At 45.5% G+C, this 19,277-nt stretch overlaps 1 protein-coding gene across 1 annotated transcript in view; it reads right to left on the reverse strand.

Moving 5' to 3' along the window:
* Positions 1-15,093: 15,093 nt before the first annotated feature.
* The window catches only part of LOC137364330 (dynein axonemal heavy chain 6-like), a 1,069,890-nt gene continuing 1,065,706 nt past the window's right edge, over positions 15,094-19,277 (reverse strand). The window contains exon 37 of the mRNA XM_068027612.1: positions 15,094-18,843. Within this exon, the coding sequence (XP_067883713.1) occupies positions 18,625-18,843 (219 nt within the window). The 3' untranslated portion in view covers positions 15,094-18,624. The remainder of the gene's footprint in view (positions 18,844-19,277) is intronic.

Raw genomic sequence — 19,277 nt, forward strand, 5'->3', positions numbered from 1 at the left:
AAACACCCAAACCCCTCGATTAGATTCCAGTCTGTAACTCACACCCGGGTATCTGTTCTTCTATATATAAACCCCCAAACCCCTCGATTAGATTCCAGTCTGTAACTCACTCCCGGGTATCTGTTATTCTATATATAAACCCCACTGAACCCCGCGATTAGATTCCAGTCAGTAACTCACTCCCGGGTATCTGTTACTCTATATATAAACCCCCAAACCCCTCGATTAGATTCCAGTCTGTAACTCATTGCCAGGTATCTGTTATTCTATATATAAACCCCCAAACCCCGCGATTAGATTCCAGTCAGTAACTCACTCCCGGGTATCTGTTACTCTATATATAAACCCCCAAACCCCTCGATTAGATTCCAGTCTGTAACTCATTGCCAGGTATCTGTTATTCTATATATAAAGCCCCAAACCCCGCGATTAGATTCCAGTCAGTAACTCACTCCCGGGTATCTGTTACTCTATATATAAACCCCCAAACCCCTCGATTAGATTCCAGTCAGTAACTCACTCCCGGGTATCTGATACTCTATTTTTAATCCCCAAAACCCTCGATTAGATTCCAGTCTGTAACTCATTGGCAGGTATCTGTTATTCTATATATAAACCCCCAAACTCCTCGATTAGATTCCAGTCTGTAACTCACTCCCAGGTATCTGTTATTCTATATATAATCCCCACTGAACCCCTCGATTAGATTCCAGTCAGTAACTCACTCCCGGGTATCTGTTATTCTATATATAAACTCCACTGAACCCCTCGCTTAGATTCCAGTTGGTAACTCACTCCCAGGTATCTTTAATTCTATATATAAACCCCCAAACCCCATCGATTAGATTCCAGTCTGTAACTCACTCTCAGGTATCTTTAATTCTATATATAAACCCCCAAACCCCATCGATTAGATTCCAGTCTGTAACTCACTCCCAGGTATCTGTTACTCTATTTTTAACCCCCACACCCCTTGATTAGATTCCAGGCTGTAACTCACTCCCAGGTATCTGTTATTCTATATATAAACCCCACTGAACCCCTCGATTAGATTGCAGTCTGTAACTCACTCCCAGGTATCTGTTACTCTATTTTTAACCCCCACACCCCTCGATTAGATTCCAGTCTGTAACTCACTCCCAGGTATCTGTTATTCTATATATAAACCCCACTGAACCCCTCGATTAGATTCCAGTCTGTAACTCACTCCCAGGTATCTGTTACTCTATTTTTAACCCCCACACCCCTCGATTAGATTCCAGTCTGTAACTCACTCCCAGGTATCTGTTATTCTATATATAAACCCCACTGAACCCCTCGATTAGATTCCAGTCTGTAACTCACTCCCAGGTATCTGTTATTCTATATATAAACCCCACTGAACCCCTCGATTAGATTCCAGTCTGTAACTCACTCCCAGGTATCTGTTATTCTATATATAAACCCCACTGAACCCCTCGATTAGATTCCAGTCTGTAACTCACTCCCGGTTATCTGTTATTCTCTACATAAACCCCAAACCCCTCAAATAGATTCCAGTCTGTAGCTGACTCCCGGGTATGTTATTCTATATAGAAACCCCCGTGAACCCCTCGATTAGATTCCACTCTGTAACTTACACCCGGCTATCTGTTATTCTATATATAAACCCCTAAACCACCCCCTGAACCCCTCGATTAGATTCCACTCTGTAACTCACTCCCAGGTATCTGTTATTCTATATATAAACCCCACTGAACCCCTTGATTAGATTCCAGTTGGTAACTCACTCCCAGGTACCTTTAATTCTGTATATGAACAACACAACCCCCATCGATTAGATTCCAGTCTGTAACTCACTCCCGGGTATCTGTTATTCTACATATAAACCCCACTGAACCCCTCGATTAGATTCCAGTCTGTAACTCACTCCCGGGTATCTGTTATTCTATATATAAACCCCACTGAACCCCTCGATTAGATTCCAGTCTGTAACTCACTCCCGGTTATCTGTTATTCTCTACATAAACCCCAAACCCCTCAAATAGATTCCAGTCTGTAGCTGACTCCCGGGTATGTTATTCTCTAGAAACCCCAGTGAACCCCTCGATTAGATTCCACTCTGTAACTTACACCCGGCTATCTGTTATTCTATATATAAACCCCTAAACCACCCCACAAACCCCTCGATTAGATTCCAGTTTGTAACTCACTCCCGGGTATCTGTTATTCTATATATAAACCCCCAAACCCCTCGATTAGATTCCAGCCTGTAACTCACACCCGGGTATCTGTTATTCTATATATAAACCCCACTGAACCCCTCGATTAGATTCCACTCTGTAACTCACTCCCGGATATCTGTTGTTTTATAAATAAATCCCACTGAACCCCTGGATTGGATTCCGCCTTTCCCCATCGCCCTGGAAATTTTACCTGTCGAGATAATTATCCAATTTCTTCGAAAGCCTCGATGGAAGCTGCCTCCAGTACACTCTCAGGCAGTGTATTTCTGATCAAGTGCTGCTTGATGGCACTGTTGATGACACCTTCCATCACTTTACTGATGATTGAGAGTAGGCTGATGGGGCGGTAATTGGCCGGGTTGGATTTGTCCTGCTTTTTGTGTACAGGACATACCTGGGCAATTTTCCACATTGCTGGGTAGATGCCAGTGTTGTAACTGTACTGGAACAGCTTGGCTAGGGGCGTGGCAAGTTCTGGAGCACAGGTCTTCAGTACTATTGCCGGAATATTGTCAGGGCCCATAGCCTTTGCAGTATCCAGTGTCTTCAGTCGTTTCTTGATATCACACGGAGTGAATCAAATTGATTGAAGTTTGGCATCTGTGATGGTGGGGACTTCAGGAGGAGGCCGAGATGGATCATCAACTCGGCACTTCTGGCTGAAGATTGTTGCAAATGCTTCAGCCTTATCTTTCGCACTGATTGCTGGGCTCCCCCATCATTGAGGATGGGGATATTTGTGGAGGCACCTCCTCCAGTTAGTTGTTTAATTGTCCACCACCATTCACGGCTGGATGTGACAGGACTGCAGAGCTTAGATCTGATCCGTTGGTTATGGGATCGCTTAGCTCTGTCTATCACATGCTGCTTCCGCAGTTTGGCACGCAGATAGTCCTGTGTTGTAGCTTCACCAGGCTGACACCTCATTTTGAGGTATGCCTGGTGCTGCTCCTGGCATGCCCTCCTGCACTCTTCATTGAACCAGGTTTGGTCTCCTGGCTTGATGGTAATGGTAGAGTGGGGGATATGCCGGGCCATGAGGTTACAGATTGTGGTAGAGTACAATTCTGCTGCTGCTGATGGCCCACAGCACCTCATGGATGCCCAGTTTTGCATTGCTAGATCTGTTCGAAATCTATCCCATTTAGCACGGTGATAGTGCCACACAACACGATGGAGGGTATCCTCAATGTGAAGGCGGGACTTTGTCTCCACAAGGACTGTACGGTGGTCACTCCTACCAATACAGTCATGGACAGAAGCATCTGCGGCAGGCAGATTAGTGAGGACGAGGTCAAGTATGTTTTCCCCTTGTGTTGGTTCCCTCACCACCTGCCGCAGACCCAGTCTAGCAGCTATGTCTTTTAGGACTCGGCCAGCACGGTCAGTAGTGGTGCTACCGAGCCACTCTTGGTGATGGACATTGAAGTCCCCCACCCAGAGTACATTTTGTGCACTTGCCACCCTCAGTACTTCCTCCAAGTGGTGTACAACATGGAGGAGTACTGAGTCATCAGCTGAGGGAGGGCGGTAGGTGGTAATCAGTAGGAGGTTACCTTGCCCATGTTTGACCTGAAGCCATGAGACTTCATGGGGTCCGGAGTGGATGTTGAGGACTCCCAGGGCAACTCCCTCCCTACTGTACACCACTGTGCCACCACCTCTGGTGGGTCTGTCCTGCCGGTGGGACTGGACATACCCGGGGATGGTGATGGCAGGGTCTGGGACATTGTCTGTAAGGTATGATTCCGTGAGTATGACTATGTCAGGCTGTTGCTTGACTAGTCTGTGGGACAGCTCTCCCAACTTTAGCACAAGCCCCCAGATGTTAGTAAGGAGGACTTTGCAGGGTCGACAGGGCTGGGTTTACCGTTGTCATTTCCGGTGCCTAGGTCGATGCCGAGTGGTCCGTCCGGTTTCATTCCTTTTTATTGACTTTATAGCGGCTTGCTAGGCCATTTCAGAGGGCATATAAGAGTTAACCATATTGCTGTGGGTCTGGAGTCACATGTAGGCCAGACCAGGTAAGGACAGCAGATTTCCTTCCCTAAAGGACATTAGTGAACCAGATGGGTTTTTACAACAATCGACAATGGTTTCATGGCCATCATTAGACCAGCTTTTAATTCCAGATTTATTAATTAAATTCAAGTTCCACCTTCTGCTGTGGTGGGATTCGATCCCATGTCCCCAGATCAATCCCCTGCGTCTCTGGGTTACTCATCCAGTGATAATACCACTATGCCATTGCCTACCCTTGGCCTCTGGATTATTAGCCCAATAACATTATCACTACACTACCACCTCCCTCTTTGGAGGCCCAGCACACTGCGGGTGGAGGCCTTCCTGCCCTCTAACAGTGCATCATGTCAGTGTCACCATCCACCTGAACAGGTGGATGAGGCCTTGCCTTGACTGAAGCAGGGCTCCCTATTAACATAAAAACCTACCCCTCTGTCTTCAGGCTGCTGCTTAGTCAGTTAATTTGCATATTGTTTATACTGTGAGGGCTTTGATAAACATAATTTATGACACAATTACCATACTCACCTTGTAGTTTTTTTATAAGTAAAATAACTTATTTTTTTAAATTATTCATTCATGGGATGTGGGTGTCACTGGCCAGGCCAGCATTTATTGCACATCCCTAATTACCCTTGAGAAGGTGGTGGTGAGCTGCCTTCTTGAACCGATGTAGTCTATGTGGGGTAGGTATACCCACAGTGCTGTTAGGAAGGGAGTTCCAGGATTTTGACCCAGCGACAGTGAAGGAACGGTGATATAGTTCCAAGTCAGGATGGTTTGTGACTTGGAGGGGAACTTGCAGGTGGTGGTGTTCCCATGCATTTGCTGCACTTGTCCTTCGAGGTGGTAGAGGTCGCGGGTTTGGAAGTTGCTATCGAAGGAGTCTTGGTGCATTGCTGCAGTGCATCTTGTAGATGGTACACACTGCTGCCACTGTGCGTTGGTGATGGAGGGAGTGAATGTTTGTAGATGGGGTGCCAATCAAACGGGCTGCTTTGTCCTGGATGGTGTCGAGCTTCTTGAGTGTTGTTGGAGCTGCATCCATCCAGGCAAGTGGAGAGTATTCCATCACACTCCTGACTTGTGCCTTGTAGATGGTGGACAGGCTCACAGCAGAATTCCCAGTCTCTGACCTACCCTTGTAGCCACAGTACTTATATGGCTAGTCCAGTTCATTTCTGGTCAATGGTAACCCCCAGGATGTTGATAGTGGGGGATTCAGTGATGGTAATGCCATTGAATGTCAACAGGAGATGAATTAAATTCTTTCTTGTTGGAGATGGTCATTGCCTGGCACTTGTGTGGCGCGAATGTTACTTGCTCTGTATCAGCCCAAGCCTGGATATTGTCCAGGTCTTGCTGCATTTCTACACGGACTGCTTCAGTATCTGAGGAGTCGCGAATGGTGCTGAACATTGTGCAATCATCAGAGAACATCCCCACTTCTGACCTTATGATTGAAGGAAGGTCATTGATGAAGCAGCTGAAGATGGTTGGGCCTAGGACACTACCCTGAGGAACTCCTGCAGTGATGTCCTGGAGCTCAGATGATTGACCTCCAACAACCACAACCATCTTCCTTTGTGCTAAGTATTGAGCAGAGAGTTTTCCCCCTGATTCCCATTGACTCCAGTTTTGCTAGATCTCCTTGATGCCATACTCGATCAAATGCTGCCTTGATGTCAAGGGCAGTCACTCTCACCTCACCTCTTGAGTTCAGCTCTCTTGTCCATGTTTGGACCAAGGCTGTGATGAGGTCAGGAGCTGAGTGGCCCTGGCGGAACCCAAACTGAGCATCACTGAGTGGTAAGTGCTGCTTGATGGCACTGTTGATGACACCTTCCATCACTTTACTGATGATTGAGAGTAGGCTGATGGGGTGGTAATTGGCCGAGTTGGATTTGTCCTGCTTTTTGTGTACAGGACATACCTGGGCAATTTTCCACATTGCTGGGTAGATGCCAATGATGTAGCTGTACTGGAACAGTTTGGCTAGGGGCGTGACTAGTTCAGAAACACAAATCTTCAGTACTATTACCGGAATATTGTCAGGGCCCATAGCCTTTGCAGTATCTAGTGCCTTTAGTCGTTTCTTGGATATCACGTGGAGTGAATCGAATTGGCTGAAGACAGGTATCTGTGACGCTGGGGACTTCAGGAGGAGGCCGAGATGGATCATCAACTCGGCACTTCTGGCTGAAGTTGGATGCAAATGCTTCAGCCTTATCTTTTGTGCTGGGCTCCCCCATCATTGAGTTTGGGGATATTTGTGGAGCCTCCTCCTCCAGTTAATCGTCAACCACCATTCACGACTGGATGTGGCAGGACTGCAGAGCTTAGATTTAATCCTTTGGTTGTGGGATCGCCTAGCCCTGTATATTGCATGCTGCTTACGCAGTTTGGCACGCAGATAGTCCTGTGTTGTAGCTTCACCAGGTTGACACCTCATTTTGAGGTATGCCTGGTGCTGCTCCTGGCATGCCCTCCTGCACTCTTCATTGAACCAGGGTTAGTCCCCCGGTCTGATGGTAATGGTAGAGTGGGGGATATGCCGGGCCATGAGGTTACAGATTGTGGTTGAGTATAATTCTGCTGCTGCTGATGGCCCACAGCACCTCATGGATGCCCAGTTTTGAGTTGCAAAATCTGTTTGAAATCTATCCCATTTAGCACGGTGATAGTGCCACACAACACGATGGCGGGTATTGTTACAAGGTTTTTGTTTGTTTAATTAAAAACTTAGAATTCTATGTGTTTTGAAAAACTGAAAAAGGATTTTTCAGTGGACATTGAGGCACTTGCAAATAGTTTAAATTTTTGGATGTTTGTACACTAGGCCAGGAAAGCAGGCAATTTCAAGGAAGCCAGCAAGGGGTTTGACCTCATCAGAGCATCTCTGAATGACAAGGGAGACTCTATGTCTGGACATGTGAAATGTTTAGGAAGGTTAGCTTTCACTTTGGACCTTTTAAAAAGCCAGTGAGTTGGACAAAGAGCAGGCATTTGAAATTTGTTTTTCGACCTGTCTGTAGATCAGAGAGGAAGACCCAGAAAAATGTTAGCTCACTCTGTAAAGGAATTCTGCATTTCTTGAGAAGAAACCCTGTATTTCAAAGGTGACAGATTCCTATTGCCTCCTGTCTCTGACAAATCCCTGCATCAAGTGTGGTTCCTGTTGCCTCCTGTGTTTTAAGCAATCCTGAAATCTGAAGAAATCTTCTACTGCTAGACTGCTGCTGTAAAACCTAAGATGACCTGTTGCTACACCCCTGATGAAAGACCTATGTGAAGCCTGCTGCAGTTGAATTGCCTTGAACACCTACCCATCAAAGACTGTTCATCAACCTCATCTGGAGAGTCTTTGAGTGGCATCCAACTATTCGACTCTTGGACACCTCACCAAACCGAAGCACTTCCTACCAGAACGAGGCAAACTAAGTTATTTTATTATTCCTTGCATTCCTATGAAACAGCTGTAAATCAAAAATCCTTTTTCTCTGGTTAACCGTTTTTTTTCAGTGTATGTGAGTGTGCATGAGAGCTAGGGAACTAAGGAGCTTTTCATATATAGAGCGACCTCATTATTGGTTAAGACTTGTTTTAATAATGGTTAATGTTGTTGATTCAAGATACCTGGTTGGTTTGCTTTATTCTGGGGGACAAATAGAGAATGTAATTGGCTGTTTCTCGGTAGGAAAAATTTATTGATGTCATGTGATCTGTGGAGACATGGGACTGAATTAACAGTGCAATCCTCCCGCCTCAGTCATAATAGCATCCTCAAAGTGAAGGCAGGACTTTGTCTCTACAAGGACTGCGTAGTGATCACTCATACCAATACTGTCAAGGACAGTTGAATCTGTGACAGGTAGATTGGTGAGGACAAGGTCAAGTAAGTTTTTCTTGTTAGTTCCCTCACCACCTACTACAGACCCAGTCTAACAGCTATGTAGTTTAGGACTTGACCAGCTCGGTCAGTAGTGGTGCTACTGAACTACTGTTGGTGATGCACATTGAAGTCCCCCACCCAGAGTATATTCTGTGCCCTTGCTACCCTCAGTGCTTCTTCCAATTGGTGTTCAACATGGAGAAGTACTGATTCATCAGCCGAGGGGTGGCGGGGGTGGGGGGCGGCGGGCAGTAGGTGGTAATCAGCAGGCGGTTTCCTTATCCACGTTTGACCTGATGCCATGAGACTTTAAGGGGTCTGGAGTCATGTTGAGGACTCCCAGGGCAACTCCCTCCTGACTGTATACCACTGTGCCACCACCTCTGTGGGTCTGCCCTGCAGGTGGGACAGGACATACCCAAGGATGGTGATGTCTGGGACATTGTCTGTAAGGTATGATCCCATGAGTATGACTATGTCAGGCTGCTGCTTGACTAGTCTGTGGGACAGCTCTCCCAACTTTGGCACAAGCCCCCAGATGTTAGTAAGGAGGACTTTGCAGGGTCGACCGTTGTCCATTCCGGTGCCTAGGTCGATACCGGGTGGTCCGTCTGTTTTCATTCCTTTTCTTAGGCTTTGTAGTGGTTTAATTCAACTGAGTGGCTTGCTAGGCCATTTCAGAGGGCATTTAAGAGTCAACCATATTGCTGTGGGTCTGGAGTCACATGTAGGCCAGACCAGGTAAGGACAGCAGATTTCCTTCCCTAAAGGACATTAGTGAACCAGATGGGTTTTTATAACAATTGACAATGGTTTCATGTCCATCATTAGACTAGCTTTTAATTCCAGATTTATTAATTAAATTCAAATTCCACCTTCTGCTGTGGTGGGATTCGAACCCCTGTCCCCAGAGCAGGTGGGATTCGAAGCCCTGTCCCCTGGGCTTCTGGAATACTAGTCCAGTGACATTACCACTATGCCACTGCCTCCACCCCCCAAGGAGAAGTTTATTAGTTCAGATCTCTGCTTTACTAATATAATATATAATAAAAGCAAAATACTGCAGATGCTGGAAATCTGAAATAAAAACAAGAAATGCTGGAAGTACTCAGCAGGTCTGGCAGCATCTGTGGAGAGAGAAGCAGAGTTAACGTTTCAGGTCAGTGACCCTTCATCAGAATTGAACAAAAGAACAAAGAAAATTACAGCACAGGAACAGGCCCTTCGGCCCTCCAAGCCTGCGCCGATCCAGATCCTCTATCTAAACATGTCGCCTATTTTCTAAGGGTCTGTATCTCTTTGCTTCCTGCCCATTCATGTATCTGTCTAGATACATCTTAAAAGACGCTATCGTGCCCGCGTCTACCACCTCCGCTGGCAACGCGTTCCAGGCACCCACCACCCTCTGCGTAAAGAATTGCTTTACTAATTTCGTTTCTAACCAGTATTCTTCTATACCTGTCGAGAACTGCATTAGATATCAGGTCCTAGTCTCTCAGTATTACCTGTGGGATATATTTTGTTTTAACTCTCCTCATCTCTGATGGCTTTGAGAATTGAAATGAAAATGTAGTGAAGCCAGACTCCTGAAAATGATAGTGTTTGTCATCAGGCCCTATGTGTGTGAAGAAATCTCTCGGAATAAATTCAACTAGAGTTGACAGCTCCGCTCACAGTCCCGAGTTTGTTATGTTAAAGGTTTTGTGTTCCTGCCTCTAAAGGGCCGGTGACTCCGGGAACAGGACACAGACACGGCTCGCACACGTGTGACAGGTATGGACATTCCCAGTTTTCCTAATTGTCTTTTGTCTCACTGGTTCCATTCTTATCCATCTATTCATAGCAGGAGTATCACCTGCAATGACTTCTCTTCCTGTTCCCGTACTGTTATCCCTGGTATGCCCCTAGGATCTATCCTTGGCTCCCTCCTATTTCTCATCGGGACATGCTGTCCCGCAGCAATATCATCCAAAAACACGGCGTTAGTTTCCATATGAACGCTGGTGACACCCAGCTCTATCTCACCACCACCATCTCTCTTGACACCTCCACTGTCTCTAAATGATCAGACTGCCTCTAAATGATCAGACTGCCTATCTAACATCCAGTACTGGATAAGCAGAAATTTCCTCCAATTAAATATTGCAAAGACTGAAGTCATTGTCTTTGGTCCCTGCTCCAAACACCACTCCCGGACGACCAACTCCATCCCTCTCTCTGGCAACTGTCTGATGCTGAACCAGACTGTTCACAACTTCAGTCTCATATTTGACCCTGAGATGAGCTTCTGACCACATATCTACACCATCAATAAGATCACCTATTTCCACCTCAGTAACATCGCCCAGGTCCACCCCTGTCTCAGCTGAAGCCCCCATTCATGCCTTTGCTACTTTGAGACTTGACTATTCCAACACATTCCTGGCCGGGCTACCATCATCCACCCTCCGTAAACTTGAGGTCGTCCAAAACTCTGCTGCCCGTGTCCCGTTCATCCATTATCCCTGTGCTCACTGATCTTCATGGGATTCCAATTCGGAAACTCCTCAATTTTAAATTCTCATCCTTATTTTCAAATCCCTCCAGCCCCACAACCCTCCAAGACCTCTGCACTCCTCTAATTCCGACCTTAAGCATCCCCGATTTTAATCGCTCCACCATTGGTAGCTACACCTTCAGTTACCTAGGCCCTAAGCTCTGGAATTCACTCCCTAAACCTCTCCATCTCTTTCTCTTCCTTGAAGACTCTCTTTAAAACACATTTCTTTGACTATTTCTTGATGAAACCCATTCTAATAATTCACAGTACAATCAGACAAAGATCTGAGATTGTTACAGCAGAGGATATTAGACATTAAAACGCCTGAACTCATTTACTGTCAGTTAGTTAGTGTGATTGGCTGCAGGTCATTGTCTGGGCAGAGGTCCTGTGATGAGCTGGATTTCCACTCTCAGCTGTATCTAACTCAGAATGGACAATGACCTGTGACCCTGTCACCCTGCCATACAGTTCAGGAAACAGGGTGTCCCACACACTGATTCTCAACAATCCAGACCAACACCCCTGGTGTAATACTGAGGGAGTGCTGCACTGTCGGAGGGTCAGTACTGAGGGAGTGCTGCACTGTCGGAGGGTCAGTACTGAGGGAGTGCTGCACTGTTGGAGGGTCAGTACTGAGGGAGTGCTGCACTGTCGGATGGTCAGTACCGAGGGAGTGCTGCACTGTCGGAGGGTCAGTACCGAGGGAGTGCTGCACTGTCGGAGGGTCAGTACTGAGGGAGTGCTGCACTGTCGGAGGGTCAGTACCGAGGGAGTGCTGCACTGTCAAAGGTGTCATCTTTCGAGATGAGTTGTTAAATTTAGGTCCTGTCTGCCCTCTCCGACAGATGTGGACAATCTCCTGGATACTATTCCGAAGAGGAGTAGGGGAGTTCTCCCTGGTTTCCAGGCCAATATTTATCCCTCAGTCAAGATGACTAAAAAAATGGCTGATGTGGCCATTTATCACATTGCTGTTTGTGGGAGCTTGCTGGCAGTAAATTGGCTGCTGTGTTTCCTATCTTACAACAGTGACTACACTTCAAAAAATAATTTATTGGTTGTAAAGAGCTTTGGGGTGTCCTGTGATGCGACAGGTGCTATATAAATGTAAGTCTTTATTTATGGCATTCCCTTAGTTTCAGAACAGTGGAGAGAACAAGAGCAATGGATCCAGGTGGCCGCAGGACAGGAAGCTCCAGGGGAAGGTGCTGATCACCTGGAGGCTGGAGAGATACCAGGAGTCTCCCGGACCTCTGGAGCTCATCCACACCTGACAGTGGTGGGAGGTGTGGGAGATGGTGCCATTCTGGCTGCTCCAGGTCCTGGAGAATACCTGGGGAGTGGAGGTGGGGCTCCCCCAACGCAACCTGCTCGAGTGGCTCCTGGAGCTGGAGTCAGCAGCCGGATGCTCATTGCCAGTGGTGGTCCTTCTGCCGAGCCAACTGGAAGACAGGATAGCGAGGGACCTGTCTCTTGAAGCCAACAGGCATAGAGAATCTAGCAAGTCTTCTAGGCACTCGGCGGAGCCAGTCACTCAGAGAGTTCAGCTTCATCCTGAACAAAGGGATGAGTACCTACAAGGCGGCCTCAGTTTAGCTGAACCCCGACAATCTCGGCTGACTCCAGTTGATCTTGTAGGCTGTGACCTCCGGGCTCATTGTCAGATACTGGACAGCAAGGAATTCTGTGCAATACCCTTCATGACGGCTGAGTCCAGTAACAAGGACACCACCTCCTTCCACATCCCCTTGGAGACGGTATTGATAGATTTCTCAACATACAACTTTACAGTGCAGCAGGCCAATCAGCCCATCATGTCTGTGCTGGCTCTTTTACAGCGCTGTCCAGTTTAATCCCACACCCCTGCTCTTTCCCCAGATCCCTGCAGATTAATCCTCATCAAATACATGTCCACTTGTCTTTTGAACGTTTCTATGGATTCTGATTCCACCATCCTTTCAGGTAGTGTGTTCCAGATTAAAACAACTTCTGGATCAGGAAATTATCTGAATTTCCCTCGCTGATTATTTTCACACTTTCCGGAGGAAACACTTTCTCCCTATTTCTTCAATCAAAACCCCTAGGAATTTTGAATATCTCTATCAGGTGTCCCCCTTACCCTTCTACACGATATAGAGAACAATTCCAGTTTTCCAATCTTCCACATAACTGAACAGCCTCATCTCTGGTATCATCACTGGTTAACCTCCTCTGTACCCGCTCCCAGGTGTTGAAACCTTTCCCAAGCTCTGGTGCCCAGGATTGTATCCGATCCTCCAGCTGAGGCCTAACCGGTGGTTTGTAAAGGTTTACCACAACTTTATAAAAGTTTGTCATAACTTCCTTGTTTTAGTATTCAGTGCCCCTATTTAGAAAGCCAAGTATTCCACAGGCTTTCTTAAAAGCCTTCTCAATTTGCCTTGCCACCTTCAAGAATTTGTGTATACACCCTCCTCAATACAGTACACAGGAACACGAGGAGGCCATTCAGCCCCTCAAGCCTGTTTGACGATTCAATGAGATCATGCCTGATCTGTGACCTAGCTCCATATCCCTGCCTTTTCCCGATATCACTTCATACCTCTGGATAACAAAAATCTATCGATCTCAGATTGAAAATGAGATTATGCTGTTGCTCCTTGTTGTTTCTCCCACTTAGCTGCATTAAACCGTATCCGCTGCCTCTCTGCCCATTTCACCAGTCTGTCTATGCCCTCTTGAAGTCCACTACTGTCCTGCTCACTGTTTACTGTGCTGCAGATATCTGGAGGACTGAGGAGACATGGGTGGCCTGGCCTCTCGGAGAGATGTCTTCTGTTCTTCCGCGAGGTGGAGACAATCCAGTCGGTACGCCACAACAGTTGCAACCAGGGGCTTCTGGAGTTGAAGCTATGTGCCATCACTGATTCCTTCTTCATGTCCCAGAAGGAGCCCAAGTAAGCAGTGGTGAAAAGGAAAGCCTCCTCTCAGGGTCAGGGGAAGGGACATGCGAAGGGAGGGAGACCATTCAGCCTCTCCAGCCTGTTTCTTTTATTTTAATTTTATTTTATTTAGAGATACAGCACTGAAACAGGCCCTTCAGCCCACCGAGTCTGTGCCGACCATCAACCACCCATTTATACTAATCCTACACTAATTCCATATTCCTACCACATCCCCACCTGTCCCTATATTCTCCTACCACCTACCTATACTAGGGGCAATTTATAATGGCCAATTTACCTATCAACCTGCAAGTCTTTGGCATGTGGGAGGAAACCGGAGCACCCGGAGGAAACCCACACAGACACAGGGAGAACTTGCAAACCCCACACAGGCAGTACCCGGAATTGAACCCGGGTCGCTGGAGCTGTGAGGCTGCGGTGCTAACCACTGCGCCACTGTGCCGCCCCATTTCGTTATTCAATTAAATCATGGCTGATCTGTAGCTTAACTCCATCCACCCACCTTGGTTCCATAACCGTGAATGGCCTTGCCAATCTATTCCTTGCAGTCTTGAAAGCTTCAACTGATCCCCAGACTCAATAATGTTTGGGGGAGACAGTTTGAGATTGTCACTACCCTTTGTGTGAAGAAGTGCTTCCTGACATCACGCTGAATGGCCTATCTCTAATTTTAAGGTTTTGCCCCCTTGTTCTAGACTCCCCACAAAAACGAAATAGTTTCCATCTAGCCTAGCGAAGCTTTTAATCATTTAAACATCTTGTTTCGATTACACCTGAATTTTCTATATTCAATGGAATACAAGTTTCGTCTGTTTTCATAACTTAATGCTTTTAGTCCTGGTATCATTCTGCTGAATCTACTTTGCACCACCTCCCAGGCCAGTGTGGTGCCCAGAAGTGAATGCAGTTACTTCAGAGCTTTATATAACTGGATTATAACTTTCACCCTTTGGTATTCCAGCCCGCTGAGACAAAGGCCAAGGTCCCTTTAGCCTTTTTAATTATTGTTGTATTTGAAGCTCCTGGTTTTGCTGTGCTCTGTTTTTACACGATTGTATTGCAATTTCACCAGTTCTTTCTGCTTGAGTGTGAATAGTTACAGCATCAATATTTTATTCTGTGGAATCTGACTCACATTGACAGTGGATTTAAGTGTTGTGACAATTGTGTGATGCACTGACCTCTGCCCTGCAGCTTCACACTTGTTCCCTTTAGCAGGTTTGGCATCTACCCCACCCATTCAGAAATGGCATCCTTGTTTTCAAATCTCTCCATAGCCTCAACCCATCCCTTTCTCTGTAACTTCCTCCAGCCCTACCACCCTCCGAGATCTCTGCACTCTTCCAATTTTGGCCTCTTGCACATCCCCAACTTTGCTGACAGTTTTGAACAGGAATGTAGATCTAAATAGGGGGTGGGATGCAAATTATTAGAAATTGTAAGAAGCTGAGAAAGTCCAACTGTATTTTTTAATTAAACAAAGTCCAAGCGTTGGAAATATGTTGACATCTTTTAAAACATCTCAACTAAACTCCTCGGATAGGTAGTTGTGCAGCAACTTGTGAGGGGAGCAGGGCACACAGAAGCTACCCATATGGACAATCTCAAACACACAAATGCCTCTGAGAGTATGTTACAGGCACCAAGCCCAGTTCTGCTTCCCCACCAGTATTCATGGCCAGAAAATATCCAATCTTGACATGTCTTTACAAAAGTGGCAGCCAATAGGAATGGAATATAGGAATTCTGGGTGTATTGAGATAGCTAAAATGGGAGTCAATGGGAGTGGAATATTGGAATTCCAGGGATGGATTGAGGTTGATAAAATGGACTCAAGGAGTGGAATACTGGAAATCCAGGGATGGATGTAATTAATAAAATGGGAGTGAAATACTGGATTCCATGGATGGATTGTGATTGGTAAAATGGGAGTCAATAGGACTGGAATATTGGAATTCCAGTGTGTATGGAGATTGATAAAATGGGAGTCAATGTGGAGTGGAACATTGGACTTCCAGGGTATTGGGATTAATGAAATGGTGTCAACTGGAATGGAATATAGGAATTGCAGTGTGTATTGGGATTGGTGAAATGGTGTCAATGGGAATGGCATATAGGAATTCCAGTGTCTATTGGGATTGGTGAAAGGGAGTCAATGGGAATGGCATATAGGAATTCCAGTGTCTATTGGGATTGGTGAAAGGGAGTCAATGGGAATGGAATATAGGAATTCCAGTGTCTATTGGGATTGGTGAAAGGGAGTCAATGGGAATGGCATATAGGAATTCCAGTGTGTATTGGCATTGGTGAAAGGGAGTCAATGGGAATGGAATATAGGAATTCCAGTGTCTATTGGGATTGGTGAAAGGGAGTCAATGGGAATGGCATATAGGAATTCCAGTGTGTATTGGGATTGGTGAAAGGGAGTCAATGGGAATGGCATATAGTAATTCCAGTGTCTATTGGGATTGGTGAAAGGGAGTCAATGGGAATGGCATATAGGAATTCCAGTGTGTATTGGCATTGGTGAAATGGAGTCAATGGGAATGGAATATAGGAATTCCAGTATATCTTGAGATTGGTGAAAGGGAGACAATGGGAATGGCATATAGGAATTCCAGTATATCTTGAGATTGGTGAAAGGGAGACAATGGGAATGGCATAGAGGAATTCCAGTGTATCTTGAGATTGGTGAAAGGGAGTCAACGGGAATGGAATATAGGAATTCCAGTGTGTATTGGGATTGGTGAAATGGAGTCAATGGGAATGGCATATAGGAATTCCAGTGTATCTTGAGATTGGTGAAAGGGAGTCAACGGGAATGGAATATAGGAATTCCAGCGTGTATTGGCATTGGTGAAATGGTGTCAATGGGGATGGAATATAGGAATTCCAGTGTGTATTGGCATTGGTGAAAGGGAGTCAATGGGGATGGCAAATGGGAATTACAGTGTCCATTGGGATTGGTGAAATGGAGTCAATGGGATTGGCATATGGGAATTCCAGTGTGTATTGGGATTGGTGAAAGGGAGTCAATGGGAATGGAATATAGGAATTCCAGTGTGTATTGGCATTGGTGAAAGGGAGTCAATGGGAATGGAATATAGGAATTCCAGTGTGTATTGGGATTGGAGAAATGGAGTCAATGGGAATGGCATATAGGAATTCCAGTATATCTTGAGATTGGTGAAAGGGAGACAATGGGAATGGCATAGAGGAATTGCAGTGTGTATTGGCATTGGTGAAATGGTGTCAATGGGAATGGAATATAGGAATTCCAGTGTGTATTGGGATTGGTGAAATGGAGTCAATGGGAATGGCATATAGGAATTCCAGTGTATCTTGAGATTGGTGAAAGGGAGTCAATGGGAATGGAATATAGGAATTCCAGTGTGTATTGGCATTGGTGAAATGGAGTCAATGGGAATGGCATATAGGAATTCCTGTATATCTTGAGATTGGTGAAAGGGAGTCAATGGGAATGGAATATAGGAATTCCAGTGTGTATTGGGATTGGTGAAAGGGAGTCAATGGGAATGGAATATAGGAATTCCAGTGTCCATTGGGATTGGTGAAATGGTGTCAATGGGGATGGCAAATGGGAATTACAGTGTCCATTGGGATTGGTGAAATGGAGTCAATGGGAATGGCAAATGGGAATTCCAGTGTCCATTGGGATTGGTGAAATGGAGTCAATGGGAATGGCATATGGGAATTCCAGTGTGTATTGGGATTGGTGAAATGGAGTCAATGGCAATGGCATACGGGAGTTCCGGTGTGTATTGGGATTGGTGAAATGGAGTCAATGGGAATGGCATATGGGAATTCCAGTGTGTCCTGAGATTGGTGAAAGGGAGTCAGTGGGAATGGCATATAGGAATTCCAGTGTGTATTGGGATTGATGAAATGCTGTCAATGGGAATGGCATAAAGGAATTCCGGTGTGTATTGGGATTGGTGAAATGGAGTCAATGTGAATGGCATATAGGAATTCCGGTGTGTATTGGGATTGGTGAAGGGGAGTCAATGACAATGGCATATGGGAGTTCCGGTGTGTATTGGGATTGGTGAAATGGAGTCAATGGCAATGGCATACGGGAGTTCCGGTGTGTATTGGGATTGGTGAAGGGGAGTCAATGGGAATGGCATATGGGAATTCCAGTGTGTCCTGAGATTGGTGAAAGGGAGTCAGTGGGAATGGCATACGGGAATTCCAGTGTGTCTTGAAATTGGTGAAAGGGTGTTAATGGGAATGGCATTGAGGAATTCCATTGTGTCTTGAGATTGGTGAAAGGAAGACAATAGAGTGGAATATTGGAATTCCAGGTTTGGATTGGGATTGATAGAATGTGAATCAATGGGAACGGTATACTGAAATTATGGGTGTATTGAGATTGGAAATTGGAAGTCAACTGGAATGGAATATTTCCAGGGAAAGATTGAGATTGATAAAATGGGAGTGAATACCAATAGAATACTGAAGTTATGCGGATATTGAAATTGGTAAAATCGGAGTCAATGGGAGTGGAAAATTGGAATTCCAGGGATGGATTGATATTGGTAAAGTGGAGTCAATGGGAGTGAAATATCGGAATTGCAGGGAAGGACAGAAATTGGTAAAATGGAGTCAATGGGAGAGGTATTTTGGAATTCCAGGGATGGATTGATATTGGTAAAGTGGAGTCAATGGGAATGAAATATCGGAATTGCAGGGAAGGACAGAAATTGGTAAAATGGAGTCAATGGGAGTGGTATTTTGGAATTCCAGGGATGGATTACAATTGTGAAAATGGGAGCCAATGAGAGTGGAACATTGAAATTCTAGTGTGATTTAATGTTGTTAAAATGGGAGTCAATGGGGGGTGGGATTTGGGATTAGGACTGGGCTTTATAAAATTGGAATGAAAAGGGATTAAGCATGGATTTTGGATCCCTGAATACTGTAGGGGGACGGGAATTCTGAGGAATGCCAGCAGCTTCTATTGAAAGGAAGGGAAGGTCAGTCATCCAGCTGGCACAGCAGTGCCACCCCACGTGACACCCAGTGATTCGGAGGCAAAAGGGTGGGCAGATTGACAGCGATTACAAAGTTGGTGGAGTGACCAGTGGATGAGAGGGTCCCAGCTCGCCGTGAGGTCCTGTACAGTGGACACTCATAATATTCATCCAATTCCTGTGCCTCACCAACCAGCTCTGCAGATCTTCTTTGACTGCCCATCTGAAATAAGACAATTTGCTTTTTAAAACACAATAACTGCAGGTTCCATTAACTAACAAGGTGCTTTCAAACATCAGCAACTAACACATTGCTTTCAAACACCAGTAACTAACACATTGCTTTCAAACATCAGTAACTAACACATTGCTTTCAAACATCAGTAACTAACACACTGCTTTCAAACATCAGTAACTAACACACTGCTTTCAAACATCAGTAACTAACACACTGCTTTCAAACATCAGTAACTAACACAGTGCTTTCAAACATCAGTAACTAACACAGTGCTTTCAAACATCAGTAACTAACACAGTGCTTTCAAACATCAGTAACTAACACACTGCTTTCAAACATCAGTAACTAACACACTGCTTTCAAACATCACTAACTAACACACTGCTTTCAAACATCAGTAACTAACACAGTGCTTTCAA

The sequence above is a fragment of the Heterodontus francisci genome, unplaced genomic scaffold (assembly GCF_036365525.1).
Source record: "Heterodontus francisci isolate sHetFra1 unplaced genomic scaffold, sHetFra1.hap1 HAP1_SCAFFOLD_484, whole genome shotgun sequence".
Classification (NCBI taxonomy): domain Eukaryota; kingdom Metazoa; phylum Chordata; class Chondrichthyes; order Heterodontiformes; family Heterodontidae; genus Heterodontus; species Heterodontus francisci.